Genomic DNA, 15332 nt, shown 5'->3' on the forward strand with positions numbered 1-15332 from the left:
ACTATTAAAAAAATTCTTTTTTACATGTAGCTTCTAAATGGTGTAGTACAAAATATAATTTTGGATTTCAACATTTATATTCTTCCTTGGCATAATGTGAGGAATAAATAGGCCAAATATACATAAAAATTCCCTGCACAGTATCTAGAACATAATATCTAGAACAGCATCTAAAACCTGCCCTCAGGTTTCTGGATAGTGAATGTTCTTAGTTTTTACAGGGCACAACACTTCAACTTCCCAAGTCTTTCCACGTGTAACAGATGAGTAACTTTCATGCCTGGATACTAGCAGATACCTTGTTCTGCCTCTAGATGAGATCTTGATATCCTTCTGGGAGGATTCATCGTCTGACTTCATGTCGTCTGACGAAGGGTGTTCATGAAGGTTCTCGTCTTTCTCTTTGCTTTCAGTCTTGATCTCTGTTGGGACGACAGCTCCAGGCTGACTGTGCAAGGCAGCTACACGAGGCAAAGGACACAGACAGACAGACAGACTCACTTACGCTGCCAAACGGAGAGTAAGGAGCACTCTGGCTGGTGGATGTTCTTAGTTGTTACAGGGCACGCCAGAAATGTGAGCTTTAGGGAAGCACACTACTCAAATCTGGGAGAAAACATGTCCACGCTTTGTTTTATGATTTCAAGTATTTTTACTTAGAAGAAGCAGCCCAACCATGATGCTCAGCTTATTGCTCACGTTCAGGCACTGCCTACCCAGCACATGAGGTCTGAGACACTTGGTGAACTTTAGACACCACCTTCTAAGATGCTGTCAAGCTAAAGGAAACGAACATTTGCCAGGTGAACAACAAAATGGGCAGCACAGTTAAATATAACTGGTAAACTTTATTTTGGTGGTTTTACTACTATCTCTGTATTTACACTTACTTACAGGCTCTATTATTAACACTGATAGCATCTTTTTTTTAAAATCAAAACTGTTTCTTCTCCAATTACGTTACCATCTTCAGAGCACGAGCTATCATCATTTAGTGTTTAATGTACTTAGAAACGACTCATTGCCCCCAGGGTTATGCAGTTTTGCTCATAAGAAGTAATGCAGGAAGATACATGGCCAAAGGAGAACAGGGAAAACTCCCCAGGTCAAGCTGCAGGGCATACGCAGCTGCTGGCCAGAGCGCCCAGCACAGCGAGCCGGGCTGCTCTCGCCCCTGCTCAGGCAGCAGCCTTGCTGTCTGGGGGCCTCCCTCCCTGTGACTTCTCACTCACAGAGGTCAGCTCTCTCGGGAGCAGTGATAGCATGCAGAACGGTATCTCTGCACTGCTGCTAAAAACTGAAAACACAGCTACCTCTATAGTTCTCTTGTGTTTTATGGTTCAAGTCTGTGCTTGAAGCGGTGACGGCACTAGACAGGACTGAGTGATTGCCATTGAGACTGACAGAATCTTCTCGATGAGCTCCAACCTGAAGTAAAAACAACAGAGAAAGTGGTCAGGACCCGCTCCTTTTCCTATGTGTTCCCTGAGTCCCTCATGCCGAGCTCAAGCCGTGGGCCTCTGCTTCCTTAGCTCAGCTTCCCGAGTGCCTGCAACCACAAGTGTGCACCCTTGTACCCAGTTTGCTCTCAACTCTTTCCTGGGACTTCATACAGAAAACAGTGCCACTTACCCAATTTAAAACATTTTTTTTTGTTTTAAAAAAACAAACTTTTGTGGTTTTGCAAACTTTTCTAAAAAAGTACAATTTCCAAATTTTAAATTCCACAGAGGGTTTTTATGAGAAGCAAATGACCTACTAGGGATACAGCGTTGTGTACGCCACAAAGCACTGCACAGAGGTCTGTTATTGATCCTATGTAAATCCAAAACCATGTTTCTTTCTTTTTTTGAAGCCGGGAACTGAACTCAGGACCGTGTGCTTGCCAGGAAGGCACGGTGCTGCTGAGATATATCCCCAGTCTCCAAAACTATACTTCATTTACTACGTAAATACTGGTAATTAAAACATATACAACCTTGTATTTAACAAAATACTGCTACATTCTAAGTTCTAATAACATCTATTTAAAGTTGACCCCTCCTAAATATATATAGTATCTTATGTTTTCTTTCTCTTTCCTCAGTGAAGGATGGCAAAGGAAAACAAAGGAACTTGATAAAAAAAAATCTGCACTGCTAGGCAGCAGCTTTAATCACATGTATTTAAGCAACATTAACCTGAAATACGAAGGCAAATCATGCAAACATGACCATGTATTTAGCTGATGCAGTATTTTCAGTAAAACTTCTTATAGATGAAACTTTTTATTGCCTGAAGTTATATGTAAGAATAACTTTTTCACTAAATCCTTCAATCCTTATAAACTGTCAGTGCTGACTTCTCTTGGGTAATTCATATAGTGTTTATATGGCTATATGACTCTCACCCTAAGTAGTATAAATACCCCAGTGTGAGTTTATCCTTTGGTTTTCTGTAAGCAATCAGAAAGAACCAAAGCAAAGTTTTAGGCCATTTGGCTATGGATCTGACTACAGTTCATCTGTTTTTCTACCAAACCTAAATATTTGTTTTTCAACCTTATCTTCAATGCACTTTTTAAAAATCCATATAACGTATACCACAGCTTCTTTGAAATTACCAGAGGATTAGTCATTGCTAAGAATTACTTGTGACACTCCTTGTGTGGATATTTGAGACTACGTCCTTTTTTAAAGCTACATAAATATTACCATAGATTAGAATCCTAAAAGGGGACCACAGAAACGAAGTCGACTTCTAACTTCCTCAGCACTGTAAGTTTTAGCTTTGTATTTTCCCTTCCTTCAAAGCATTTGAAAAAAAAAAATCTGTGAAGACAGGGCATGGTGGAGCATGTCTATAATCCCAGTGCTGTGGGAGGCTGAGGCAAGAGGACTACAAGTTTGCAAATTTGAACCCAGTGCTGGTAACCTAGTTATTTAACAAAAGGATGTCTCAAATTAAAAAAAGGGCTGGTGATGGCCCGGGTTATGGTTTAGTTTGGCCACTGGTTTCATTCTGGTGCTCCAAGAAACAACCCAAAAACATATCTTCATAACCACAGAAGAAGTGGGCTAAACACCGTATTCAAGAGAAATTTGTTTTTCTTTTCTTTTCTTGGCCAGCTCAGCCCCTTTGAAGGCGGGGCTGGCGCAGCATGTGATGCCTGGGAACCTTGGTTCCCTGGACCTGCCTAAGCAGGCTCTTTAGACCGCTATGCTATCTCACAGCCCCAGAAATTTGTTTTTATTTTTTTATTATTTGTTTATTTATGTATTTAGGACAGGGTCTATAGGGTCTCACTACATAGATCAGACTTGTAGTGATCCTTTTGTTTTCAGCCTCCCATGTGCTGGGATAACAGGCATGTACCACCACGCCCAGTCTCTGCACATCTTGGGGGTGGGGCCAAGCTGGGGATCCAACCCCAGTCCTTGTGTCTGCCTAAGCAGGTGCTTTAGTCCCCTGAGCTATCTGGCTGGCCCCAGAAATTTATTTTTAAAATGTTTCACGAAATCCTATTTCACAGGCAGGCATCTTGGCTTTGTCTGTTCTTAACACATAACGGTGTCTTGCTAACTATAGGTTACTCACTGTAACCTATGCGGTATTGGGGACCTCCACGGCAGGTCAGTTCAAAATCCATTTTATACAAACAGATGTGAGGTGGGGCTGGGGAGATGGCTCAGTAGAATATTGCTTCCCTGGCAAGTGCAAGGGCCTGAGCTCAATCCCCGGTTCTGCCACAAAAATAGATGTGAGGGCCGGCTAAATAGCTCAGTGGGTTCAAATTCCTGCTTAGGCAGGTGCAGGGTCTGGGGTTTGATCCCTGGGCCTGCCATGCTGGCCCTGCCCCTGGGGCACACTGAGACAGCGATTGAGACTGGGCATGGTGGCGAGCGCCTGTGATCTCAGCTCTTGGGATGCTGTAAACAGAAGGATCTCTATAAGTCCGATCTATGTAGTGAGACCCTGAACACCCTGTCCTAAATCTAAAAAAAAAAAAAAGTGAGATAAACATCTTAGAATATATAGCAACCTTAGAATATATAGCTTAAAACCTTAGAAGCCTAGGCCTATTCTAAGGTAAAATATTACTAAGACAATTTAAATTGGCTCAGGAAAATTGTATTTGGTACAAGGTGTCACTACGCAGCTTCCTGCCTCAGCCTTCCCAATGCTGAGGTAACAGGGGTGTGCTACCATGCCCGGCTCTGGTGGCCAGCACAGCAGCAGGGCAGCACGGCATGTGGCACTGGGGACCAGACTTGGGTCCTTCCGCTTGCAAGGCAGGTGCTTATCTCCCAAACTCAAGAGAAACTTTACAGGCTACAGCAACAACTGAGATTTCTGTTTGTATTTATAATGGTATGTGGACTTAGAACTTTCTATAGTCTCTGGTAATATGTACTAATTCTGTTCTTAGCTAGGATTTTAAACTATCATTACTAAAAATATGTTTATTTACCTCATATTACACATATAAACCATTTTATAATTTTGAAGGACAATACCTATAAAATTTTCACTCAATTAAGTGAAAATACGCCTGACAAATTCTTTTTATTAGTATAATTTTTTATTTCTCTGGAACTTAACTAATAAAAATATTCTACCACCTTTTTGATGGAAGGTTTGGAGATACAGGATTATTATCTAAACAATAAACCTTAGGGATTCTGTCTTTCCCTTAAAGAAAAACACAGGTGTTACTTCATTTGTTTTGTAATATAAATTCCAGCAAATATTTTTGCCTCTATGAAATATTACAAACTATTTTCTCACACTAACTTACACTACTGGGTTCCAAAGGAAAATTTAATTGGTACACAGTACAAATGCAAACCTTCTAAAATGGTCTCAGACTAGCAGAAAACTTGAAGTCTGGAGTTTTTTGCGTTAGCAGGAGCTTTCTGTAACCTGACCCACCTGGCAAATGGCCTCACACATCTTCTAGAGTGTTATAGTCCTAGCTCTGCTCACCCCTTACTCACCCTGGCTCCACACCCTCCCTTTATCTGCTGTTCTACCCCCTCCCCTTCAGACACAACAGGTGGATAAACTGTTCTTTGAGCCTGGAGCCTTGGGCCAGGCAGCCAGGACCCTGTTTAATTGTCCAGCTCGTTAGCATACAGCTGACAGGCTGCCTGGAAGGAGGTGCATCAGGGAAGGCAAAGCTCTTCCCTGCTATGCTTTAAAATTCAATTACTATGAAGAACACTATTTCAGAACAGAAGGCCCATCCCATTACATGACATCATTCGGCATACTGAGCCTTCATAATTTGTGTACGCCTGTCTGACTTTGGTTGGAGCACCCAACAAGGCACTTGTTTGCATTTAACCCAGACAGTAGCCTTAGCACTCACAATGGAAAAATGTTAAATCTGATTAGTTTATGAATAGGAGATCTTGTGAATTAAGGCACCAACTGCAACTACTCAGTATGAATTCCTCTGATTTTCGGTCTCATTCTAGGAATTTGTTCAATGTGTACTATTCACCAGATACTGATGATTTAAATCATTCAGTATTTTAATCTATAGATGGGTTAAAGGATATAATCTGGCTGGGGAGATGGCTCAGTAGAGTAAGTGCTTTCCTGGCAAGCACAAGAGTCTGAGTTCAATCCTCAGTTCTGCCAAAAAGACAAAAAGGATATAATCTGTCTACTCTAAGGTATTTTACTTAGATGTTTTATTATAGGAATTCGGTAGTACACAACTCGTTGTTTCTTTTTTAAACAACGCTTCCCCACATGCGTAACTTGTCTGGATTTCTTTCTTCTTGATTTTTTTTTTAGGGAGGGTCTGCAGGGTGTTCTGGGGCTCACTGCTGGATTGGACTCGTAGTGATCCACCAGTTTACAGCCTCCCAAGAGCTGGGATTACAGGCGCACCACCACGCCCAGTCTCATGGATTTCAAACTTTTTTTAAAAATTGCCAGTTTGAACAATTTTTAATTTTAAAACATTACCAAAACCCTTAAAAAGCACAAAACAAAATGTAGCTTATGCAAAACAAAAAAATTTAGGAACTTCCAATTAAGGAAAAAGAACGAGGCTGAAGTAGTAATGGAGCAGTCCTCAGTAAAACCCTCTATTGGGTGAAGCAGCCCTGTTTTCTATAGCATACAAACTCACACTACTAATCTTAACTACTATTAAATGGAAGATAGAGTTTAAACTTACTTTGACAATTAACAGAAATGCTTAAGTAATTTTGAATAAAATACGCTATTTGCCTAACAATAAAAATCTCTAGCAAAAAGGAAAAAAAAGCTGAGCCTGTGTCCCTTGAGGTTTTTAATGAAAGCAACAGACTCCATGCATGCAAGTTTCTTTTTAGATGGTTTCTTTTGCGCCAAACTCCCATTAATATAGAAAGATTCTAATCTCTGGTCTTCTGCTGGAGTCAGGCTCTGACTGAGGAATAACTAACACTTAACAACAGGGGCACTACATGGAGCTAAGGTTCGTGGGGCCTCGTTACTTCAGTATTATGTCCATGGCCAGACGTGATGTGCAGCAGCTGTACGTTGGCGAGGCATTCTTGTAAGGCCCAGACGAAAACGATTCCACTCATTTTCAGTTTTCCACTTAATTTTTCTTCCGTTCATCAGTTTAATCCAAAAACTTCCTTTTCTTGTATTTAGGACAGGATCTATGAGGTTTACAGGGTCTCACTACATAGATCAGACTTGTAGTGCTCCTCCTGTTTTCAGCCTCCCAAGTGCTGGGATTACAGGTGTGCACCACAACGCCCAGTCTCAGTCACTGTCTCAGCGCGCCCCGAGGGCGGGGCCGCACGGCATGCAGAGGATCGAACTTCGGCTGCTGCTCTGCCTAAGCAGGTGCTTTAGTCTGCTGAGCTTTCAGGCCGGCCCCCCAAAACTTATTTGTATACGAAGTAAATGGGAACAAAGCTGAAGCCCAGTGCTGACACTACAAAAGCTCCAAAAAGTCACTTTGTGGTTTAAAATCAGACTCATACTACAACAGTTGACAGAGAGTCCCATGTTTCACATCTGTTTTAAGTAAACATAGAGAAATAATAAGAATATTAAGTATGAGTAGAAAATTGTAAACAAAAACTAGTTCCATTTATTTATTTATTTATTTATTTATTTATCTATCTATCTATTTTGGCAGAATTGGGTATGCTTGCCAGGCAACTGCTTATTCTACTGAGCTATTTCCCCAGCCCCACTAATTCCATTTAAAAAACAGACTGGGGACATAGTTCAGTGGTAGAGTGGGTTCCTTTTCTGTCTTAATTAGTTTTGAATTTAATCTCTATATTCACTAGCTAAAATATGTGAAAGGTCTATGACTGCAACTTTATTAAATTCTAAACTCTAATGTTACTGTAGCTAAGCATGTCTTGTTAAAATAAACAATAGCAAACATTAAGTTTTTAATACTGACCTCTTAAAATACTTCTGGTGATAGCACTTTGTATAAAATGTAAGTCTCTTTCTAGAACATTTAAAAAATACTAGCCAATCATTTCATTTGTAAGACAATAAGATGAATCTCTTACAAATCAATACTATTAAGCACAGTTAACTTATTTTTTTGGTACAGGGTCTCACTAGGCAGCTCGGACTCAGTAATCCTCCTGTTTTCAGCCTCCCGAGCTGGGATTATAGGTGTGCACCACTATGCCCAGACTCAGTGGCTTGTTCAGCATGTCTGGGGGCGGGGCCAGTGTGGCATGTGGTGCTGGGGATGGAACCCTGGTCTCTGTGCTTGCCTAAGCAGGTGTTTAGTCTGCTGAGCTATCTCACTGGCCCAAACACAGGTAACTTTAAAGGCCTAATTCTGTCATAACCCAGGTACAGTCCTGGGTACCGACAGGGCAGAACTCAAAGTTTCCCGGACACCTTGCCCCCAACATTCCCTCCCTTGGTTTCCTAGGTAACCTACACCAACCCCAATCCCAAAGCTGCCTCACATTGTACTCTGGTCTCGGCTCACCTCCCCTTGACCCACACTGGTCTCAGCTTGTTTCCTTTTGACGTAAACAAAATTGAACCACAAGTAAGACAATGATGTCCACCTGCGACCTGGCTGTTCCAGCCTCCATCACCCTCCCTAAAACATCCTATAATGTCTCCTCTCCCCCCTTTATTTACTTCTGTCTTGGTCCGCTAGATAGCCGGCCTGCCTAACGCCCCCAATAAATCTACTCGTGTCAGAATGTCTGGTCTGGTTGATTGCATGGGTTCATACCTAACAGGTACAACTATACCACCACAAACCGAACCATAACCGAACCGAACCGAATCGAACCAAACCAAACCAAACCAAACTAGAGAGGAGTTCTCAATAACAGCATGCAGATTTTATAATATAGTCTTAAGGACTGATATTTTGCATTGCAAGCCAAGAGCCACTGTTGGTACCAAAATCACACACCTGTCAAGATTATGAACGCTGATTCCATACAGGTGGGTACTGAGAACATGAGCAAGGGGCTTCACTACCACCCAAAAAACACCAGGCCAAAAGAGCCCCCAGACACCAGAGTCCTCCCCAAAAAAGCACCTAACATTATGGCCAACTCAGCCTGGAGTTAGGGTACCAGAGTCACCAGCAACAGGTCCCCCTCAGCTTAAAGTCACCAACAGATCCTGTTATTCACTTTGTTCTATCTTTTGGTCTTTTTTTTTTGGAAATCAAGATGAAATTCAGCTGCAATGTTGACAGATGGGAGATTAACATTGACTCACCTGACAGTGTCAGATTTTGTCAGCTAGATACTTTCTATTTTGAGTATAAACTTGGCAGAAATATAGGCTCTTCACCGCTGAGAAGTACTAGAGAGTAAGCCTTGGAGGCAGCAGATGATGTCTGGCAAAGTTTTAACAGGTGCGTGCCTCTCAGAAGGATGTAAGAATGGAAAATAGCACTGAATCTGGACGGATTCGTGGAGCAACAGCTCTGGTTTATTTTCTGTGGCCTTGAGGCTGCTCCAACTATGCCAGAACCATCCAACACTTCACTAGATCCCTTTTGTACACTACTTCGGAGATTTTTTCTTTTTTGAAGACTGTCTACCTGTGATGAATGTCATCAGTATGTATATCTAAAATGTACCAATAAAATAAAAAAAATAAACAGACAAAATGAAGATATGTTTCTGGATAAAAAAAAGGCTACCTGTAGCAGTTCTCTGGTTGATTTTCTGAAGTATGCTGGGACATGTGCAGATGATGCACTAGGAACTTTTTTAATTAAAAGTTTCAGGACAAGATCTAACGACACAGTCACTCTCTCAAGCTGCATGTGGTGTTGCACACCTGTAATCTCAGCACTTGGGAGGCTGGAGCAGGTGCATGGCACATCTGAGACCAACTTAGGCAGTTCAGTGAGACACTGTCTCAAAAATAAAAGACAAAGCTGGGAATCCCGCTTAGTGGTAGCCTTGGGCTCAATCCTCATATACCAAACCAAACTAAAATACCCAAAAGTCTCCCCCCACTAGTTCTTTTGGAATGTACCAGCTTTCTGCATGACTTTGGAGGACATTTTGAAAAATCTTTTTTCTTAATTAAGACACATTCAATCAACTTCCACAGACGCAAGTTTCATTTTATATGAATTCCACATTTAGCTGGGGGGAGACAGGCATCAAACATTACAGCAGGTAAGTTGGAATAAAAACATTAAGTTACTAACAGAAAAATTACGATTAAAAAATAAAAAAATACTGTAAGTTTTCTTATATCTTCTACCACATAAATGCATAGTTTAACAATTATGAACTGTAATTTTTAAAAAGCTTTTGTGAATCTGACTGAGAAATTGATGGACATGGTATGGTATATTATTTGTACTAAGAAATAATTTGACCCAAGATACCTTTAATATTTGTGTAGGGTTTTCTGATTCATCTTTTACTATCTTAAAGGTATCTGTCATAATTGTAAACAAAATTAACCTATGCTAAAACATATTTTTGGGTACTGTATTCATGTATCATTCATGCTTTGAAATTTTGAAGGTTAATTCAAAATGGCATATTATCGAATATTCAAGAAAAGAAATAATTACTCTTAACAACTTTCTAAATTTCAGTGATGGTTTTAGTAAAGAATGATAGTGGGGGCTGGGGAGATGACTCAGTAGGATAAGCGCTTGACTGGCAAACGCAAGGATCTGAGTTCAATCCCTGGTTCTGCAAAAAAAAAAAAAAAAAAAAAAAAAAAGAATGATAGTATATTCATTGAAATCATTTAAAGTTTGTTTCTTTCTATAAAATATAAATTAATATCTAAATCCCAGTTAGGCATGGAAGGTCAGTATTAACACTGGATTTTTGTGTTTTGTATTTTTAATGTTTAAATGCAGATAAAACATTTAATATTCATCAACATGCTCTTACAAAAGTAAATCTTAAAGTACTAAACTTTGTTCACAGGTTCTTGTACTTTTTCAAATCACTATAAGAAATGACTTTTGTATTAAAATTCTCTTAAACCTCCCCCCGAAAAAGAAATTCAAATGTTGCAGCTGAGCCCAATATGGCATTCAAGTATATTGATTTTTAAGTAATTCTTCTAAATAAGGATAAACAGTATGTCAACATATTATTAGTTCTAGATTCCTATCTGCAAAATTCCATCTTAATGATTTTATAATACCATTTAAATTACTTTAGTGTTACTATTAGTAGCCTCCCTCATATGTCAATGAGCTTAATAATTCATAAAGATTTTTACAACTAAGGGTTTATTAAATACACTAAAAGCTAATTTAAGTGTAAATTAGCACACACACACACACACACACACACACAAATAAAAAAAAAGAAGTATTTAAATAATTAAATAAATTTCAAACATTTAAAAAAAAAAAAAGGACTCTAGATTTCACATTTTCCTGACAGTAAAACACCCCAAAACCACCTTGCTGTGAAGACATGTGCGAATATGCTATTCCTGCTCTGTGGAAAACACTGGTCCCACCAGCAAGGCAGCCTTGTTTGATGTTTACTTCAGGGTAGCCAAAACACTAGAAATCTGGAACCGATCCTGTTCTAGAGAACACAGATCTTCAGCATTTGGCACAGCTAATTATTTCGATGGTAGGTGACTTTGCGCCTTGATCACATGGCTTACAGCTAGAAATCTGTTTAACAGAGTATTTCTCAGGAGGCAGTGAGTGTTAAGAACTATGCCACAAACATGGAAACACATGGTACTAATTAGATAGTAGGTTCAAAAAGAATTTCATTTCTTTAAAAGAAAACCTGGATTGAAAATAATGTTAGACACTCAGAACAGAACTTCTGCTGTATATGGGCTGTAGAGGCTTATTTGACCCCCAAGAATGATCACTTTTTTCCAATGTAATTAGTGCAGGGTTTACAGGGTCTCACTACACAGATTGGACTTGTAGTGATGCTCCGGTTTTCGGCCTCCCACACGCTGAGATTACAGGTGTGCGCCACCATGCCCAGTCTCAACTGCCAGCTCAGCTTGCCCTGGGGGGTGGGGCCAGCATGGCATGACGGGGATGGAACCCCGGTCTCTGAGTCTGCTTAAGAAGGTGCGCTTTCATCTGCTGAGCTATCTGGTTGGCCCTTCTCACATTCTTTAAAAGATGGATTAAATTATTTTATTCTCTTGTGAGATTAATCTAAAACTGTTTCCTTACATTGTTCCTTCAATTATAGCTGTTCTTAAAACTACTCCCATTTTTATTTCATTTGGATAAAGTTTAAATTTGGACTTGTACATATTAAGGTTTCACTTTTTTTTTCTGCTAGTGGAGCTAGATTATAACGCATGGTAAACAATTTTCCTACAACAGAATCCTTGAAATTCAGCCTGTTGTACTGCATTGTAATTCAAACTGCCTGCCCGCTATTTCAAGGCATAACTGTATGCTAATGTTTACACATTTGGAAACATAAAATCCACATTTATGCAAAGTGATGCCTGTAGGAAGTTTCTTCTTCTTATACACAGTCACAGATTTTACGGGTCACTACTCCACCAGTAACTCTGCCCCAAACAGTAAAGGGACTTAAACGTCTCTCGTTATCTTCTTTTTGAACAGACTCTGCCCCAAAGCTTTCATGTAAACACTCAGGGCAGCAGTGTTGAAATTTTACTTATTTATTTTTTGTGGTACCAGGGATTGAACTCAGGACCCTGCACTTGCCAGGCAAGCGCCTATTCCACTGAGCTATCTCCCCGGCCCAGTCTTGAGGTTATTATGAGGAAGACGAGGGCTACTTTACCATGGAAGCTGATCGATTGTTTGTAACTAGGCTTGATCCTCCGTAGTTTGAACTGAGGCTTCCAATTGGTGCATTATGGGATGGTCCCAATAAACTGTGAATATCACTGTGACCAGCAGGTAAACTGGTGGAAGGTCCCACAGCATGGTTCCGCAACACGTGGATAGCATCATCCAGCCGGTCCAGACGATCCTCCATGCGAGACTGCTGTAAGGATTGAAACAAACATGGAGGTCACTGGTAATACCCAATTTATCCAGTTGCCATGTTTCCTACTTTGGAATATATGAATGACTGCAAGTAAAACAGAATATCAAGCAGCTTCAAAACCAACTACCTGCACTACATATTGACAACAACAAACAAACAAACAAACAAACAAAAAAAAAAAAACGAAAGAAAGGCTACTTGTAGGTTCAGAAACAAATTACTACTTTTGTAAGACAAATTTATCAATCTACTATGAGGTTATTTCTTTTAGCTTCTACAAAAGATGAATGCTACTATGTCAATAATCATAGTCAATAAAAAGAATAAACTGGACTTTAATTAGAAAGTTGTCAATTTGGGGAAGGGTCTTCAAATCCATTGATTTAGGTTGTAGTATTTTAGGTGAATAAAAAATACCCATCTTTACTGGTATACATATCCAGATAATTCTCTTTAACGGAAAGTAAAGAGAAATGACATTTTTTGTCTGTGGATATACAAATACACATGCCCCATACACAAACATTAGAATTTTAAAAATCAAAAGCACATGCCAGTAGAATTCTTTTAAAAAATCATTCTTAACATAAGAGACAGAAGATAATTCTTACATATTGTTAAGAAAACGTTAACAGTCAGACCTTTGACTTCAAGACTCTGGAGTCCGTACAGATTTTAAATAGGTAATGGAAGGACATGTAATTGAAACACACACAAAGGCACCATCTAAAAGAAATAGTACCTCACAGACATCCTTTAAGAAGGACATTGCATCTTGCAAATGCTCGTGAAGTTGCTGCTCAACTCGATTTTTCTGGCAAAGTCAAGACAGAACAGGAGGCAAAGCACAGGTTAAGATTAACTCCACAAGAGATGAGAAAATAGCTGACGTGCATGTCGGCATGCCATGTTAGTAAGTTAACATGGAGACCCGAGAGACCTACGTGCATTAGGGTACGAAAAGGCTGGGATTTAACAGGGAAGTTAACCAGGTTAGCATCTACATAAGCACATTCTTATAGTTGCTCACAAAAATACATGAGAAGAAAACTTCCTGAATTTTAAATGTTACAGAAAAAATTCTATTTGCAAACTGTACTTATTAAATGACAGTACAATTTAAGCATTCCATTAGATCATTTTTATTTTGTTTTCATTATACTTTATAACCGTGGGTTACAAATTTAAGCACATAAAAGCAACAGTAGTTAACATTCTACCACAAATTCTTCACCCTCCAGTACCTAGAAGGTTCCTTTATTCACTTATTTGTCTGGTAGGAAAGTTTTTCCTTGTCTGATTTACACAACACAGTACTGGGTATTAAAACACACAGGGAATAACATTTCCATGACAAAAATGATTGATTTTCATGGAAAATTTTAATGTAAGTGTAAAAATAAACTGTATATATACTCTCATATGATTTATCTTTAAAAAAAACCCTCCCTTATAAACATGAAAGTATAGAAAAAGTAAGCCCAAGATTTCTGAAAGAAATGACAGCTGTTCTGACATCAGAACTGTCTGATGCCCCCAAGAACAGATGGGAAAAGGCACACCCAGTGTGTTTTACATTGTTCAGCTAAGTCAGGCCATTTGTTAGCAAAGAATTTGTGTGTAAAGCCAGCCTACTGTTTCTTCACTATTATCCAAGATTTACTTAAAAAAAAAAAAAAAAAAAAACAACAAAAAATAAAACTACAAATGATATACAGATAAAATTCTGTAAGCCTGTAAAAGACCGGCAAAAAGCTCTTACCAAGGAGTGGAGCGAATTTTCATAGCTTGGGGATGAAGGAGCCTGCCCTCCAGGTCTAGGCCACTGAGTGGTACCTGTTTAAAGCCAAAAGCACCCAAAATAATATGGGTTAACTCACAATCTTGACAATGTTTTGAAGGAAAAACTCATAATAGCTTGTAAATAAATTTACATGAAAATTTTTGTTCAGCTTTGCACACAGATTGGTTACTTATTAACCCAAAACATTGAATTAAACAAAACCCTTTTCATTATCTATCAGTGTAACAGTGTAGGGAGCTGAGAAAACAAAGAGGGAAAACTGTAACAACTACCTTCATGTTCACAAACGCTGTAGATTTTGTCCACACATTTATGTATCTTGAGAAAATGTTTCTACCTTTTCATTTCTATCTCTTTTCCACCAGTTTCACAATCTTTGATAATGCTATTACTACATTATTTTTTACCTGTTTATATCTTCATTTGTTTAACCAGCTGTTACCTTGTCACTGCAAATTTTGGTTAGTGATAGCTATTATGAATAGTGCTATAAAATAAATTACTTTTTTTTCTTGAGAAATACATGTTTTCAAGATAAGTAGCTTTTCTCAGTTAAAGGATATACACATTCTTTTGATTCTTAAAATTCACAAGATCAAAGTGATTTACTGAAGTGTGGTATTAATTGATATGTAGTGCCTTACACACAAATTCTAAATGATTAAAAACATATGATCACATATTTAAAAATTAATTTCATTACAAGAATATCATTATAAAAACTTTGTTAAATGTTATATTTTTTGATTTAGGAGAGGAGACATACAATAAAAAGTAACGAAGACAGAAAAAAAAGGGTCTAAGTTCATGAAGAGCGAGCGAGGCTGGGAGCACAGCCTTGTTTTAGCACCAAAACAAAGGAGCAGACAACAGAGTGAATGAACTAATAAATAAATGACCAGTACAAAGCCATACGGGAAAAAAAATTTCCTTGTAAGTTGGGTGGAGGGCAATGTTAACGGCCTGATCACTATAAGTCTGATCTGTGTAGAGACACCTTGGACTAAATACATTAAGAGTGAAAGAAAGGAAGAAAGGAAGGAAGGAAGGAAGGAAGGAAGGAAGGAAGGAAGGAAGGAAGGAAG

At 38.9% G+C, this 15332-nt stretch overlaps 1 protein-coding gene across 8 annotated transcripts in view; it reads right to left on the reverse strand.

Annotated features, from left to right (window-relative positions):
• The window catches only part of Tcf12 (transcription factor 12), a 396809-nt gene that overhangs the window by 12820 nt on the left and 368657 nt on the right, over window positions 1–15332 (reverse strand). For 6 of the 8 annotated variants that reach the window (XM_004628873.2, XM_023712450.1, XM_023712451.1 and 3 more), the window contains 5 exons: window positions 14206–14279; window positions 13186–13257; window positions 12234–12440; window positions 1314–1428; window positions 299–461 (listed from right to left, as the gene is read on the reverse strand). In XM_004628873.2, coding sequence (XP_004628930.1) covers window positions 299–461; window positions 1314–1428; window positions 12234–12440; window positions 13186–13257; window positions 14206–14279 — 631 coding nt within the window. The remainder of the gene's footprint in view (window positions 1–298; window positions 462–1313; window positions 1429–12233; window positions 12441–13185; window positions 13258–14205; window positions 14280–15332) is intronic. The other 2 variants (XM_023712449.1, XM_023712453.1) reach the window with 1 other exon arrangement.

The sequence above is a fragment of the Octodon degus genome, unplaced genomic scaffold (assembly GCF_000260255.1).
Source record: "Octodon degus isolate 3935 unplaced genomic scaffold, OctDeg1.0 scaffold00026, whole genome shotgun sequence".
Classification (NCBI taxonomy): Eukaryota; Metazoa; Chordata; class Mammalia; order Rodentia; family Octodontidae; genus Octodon; species Octodon degus.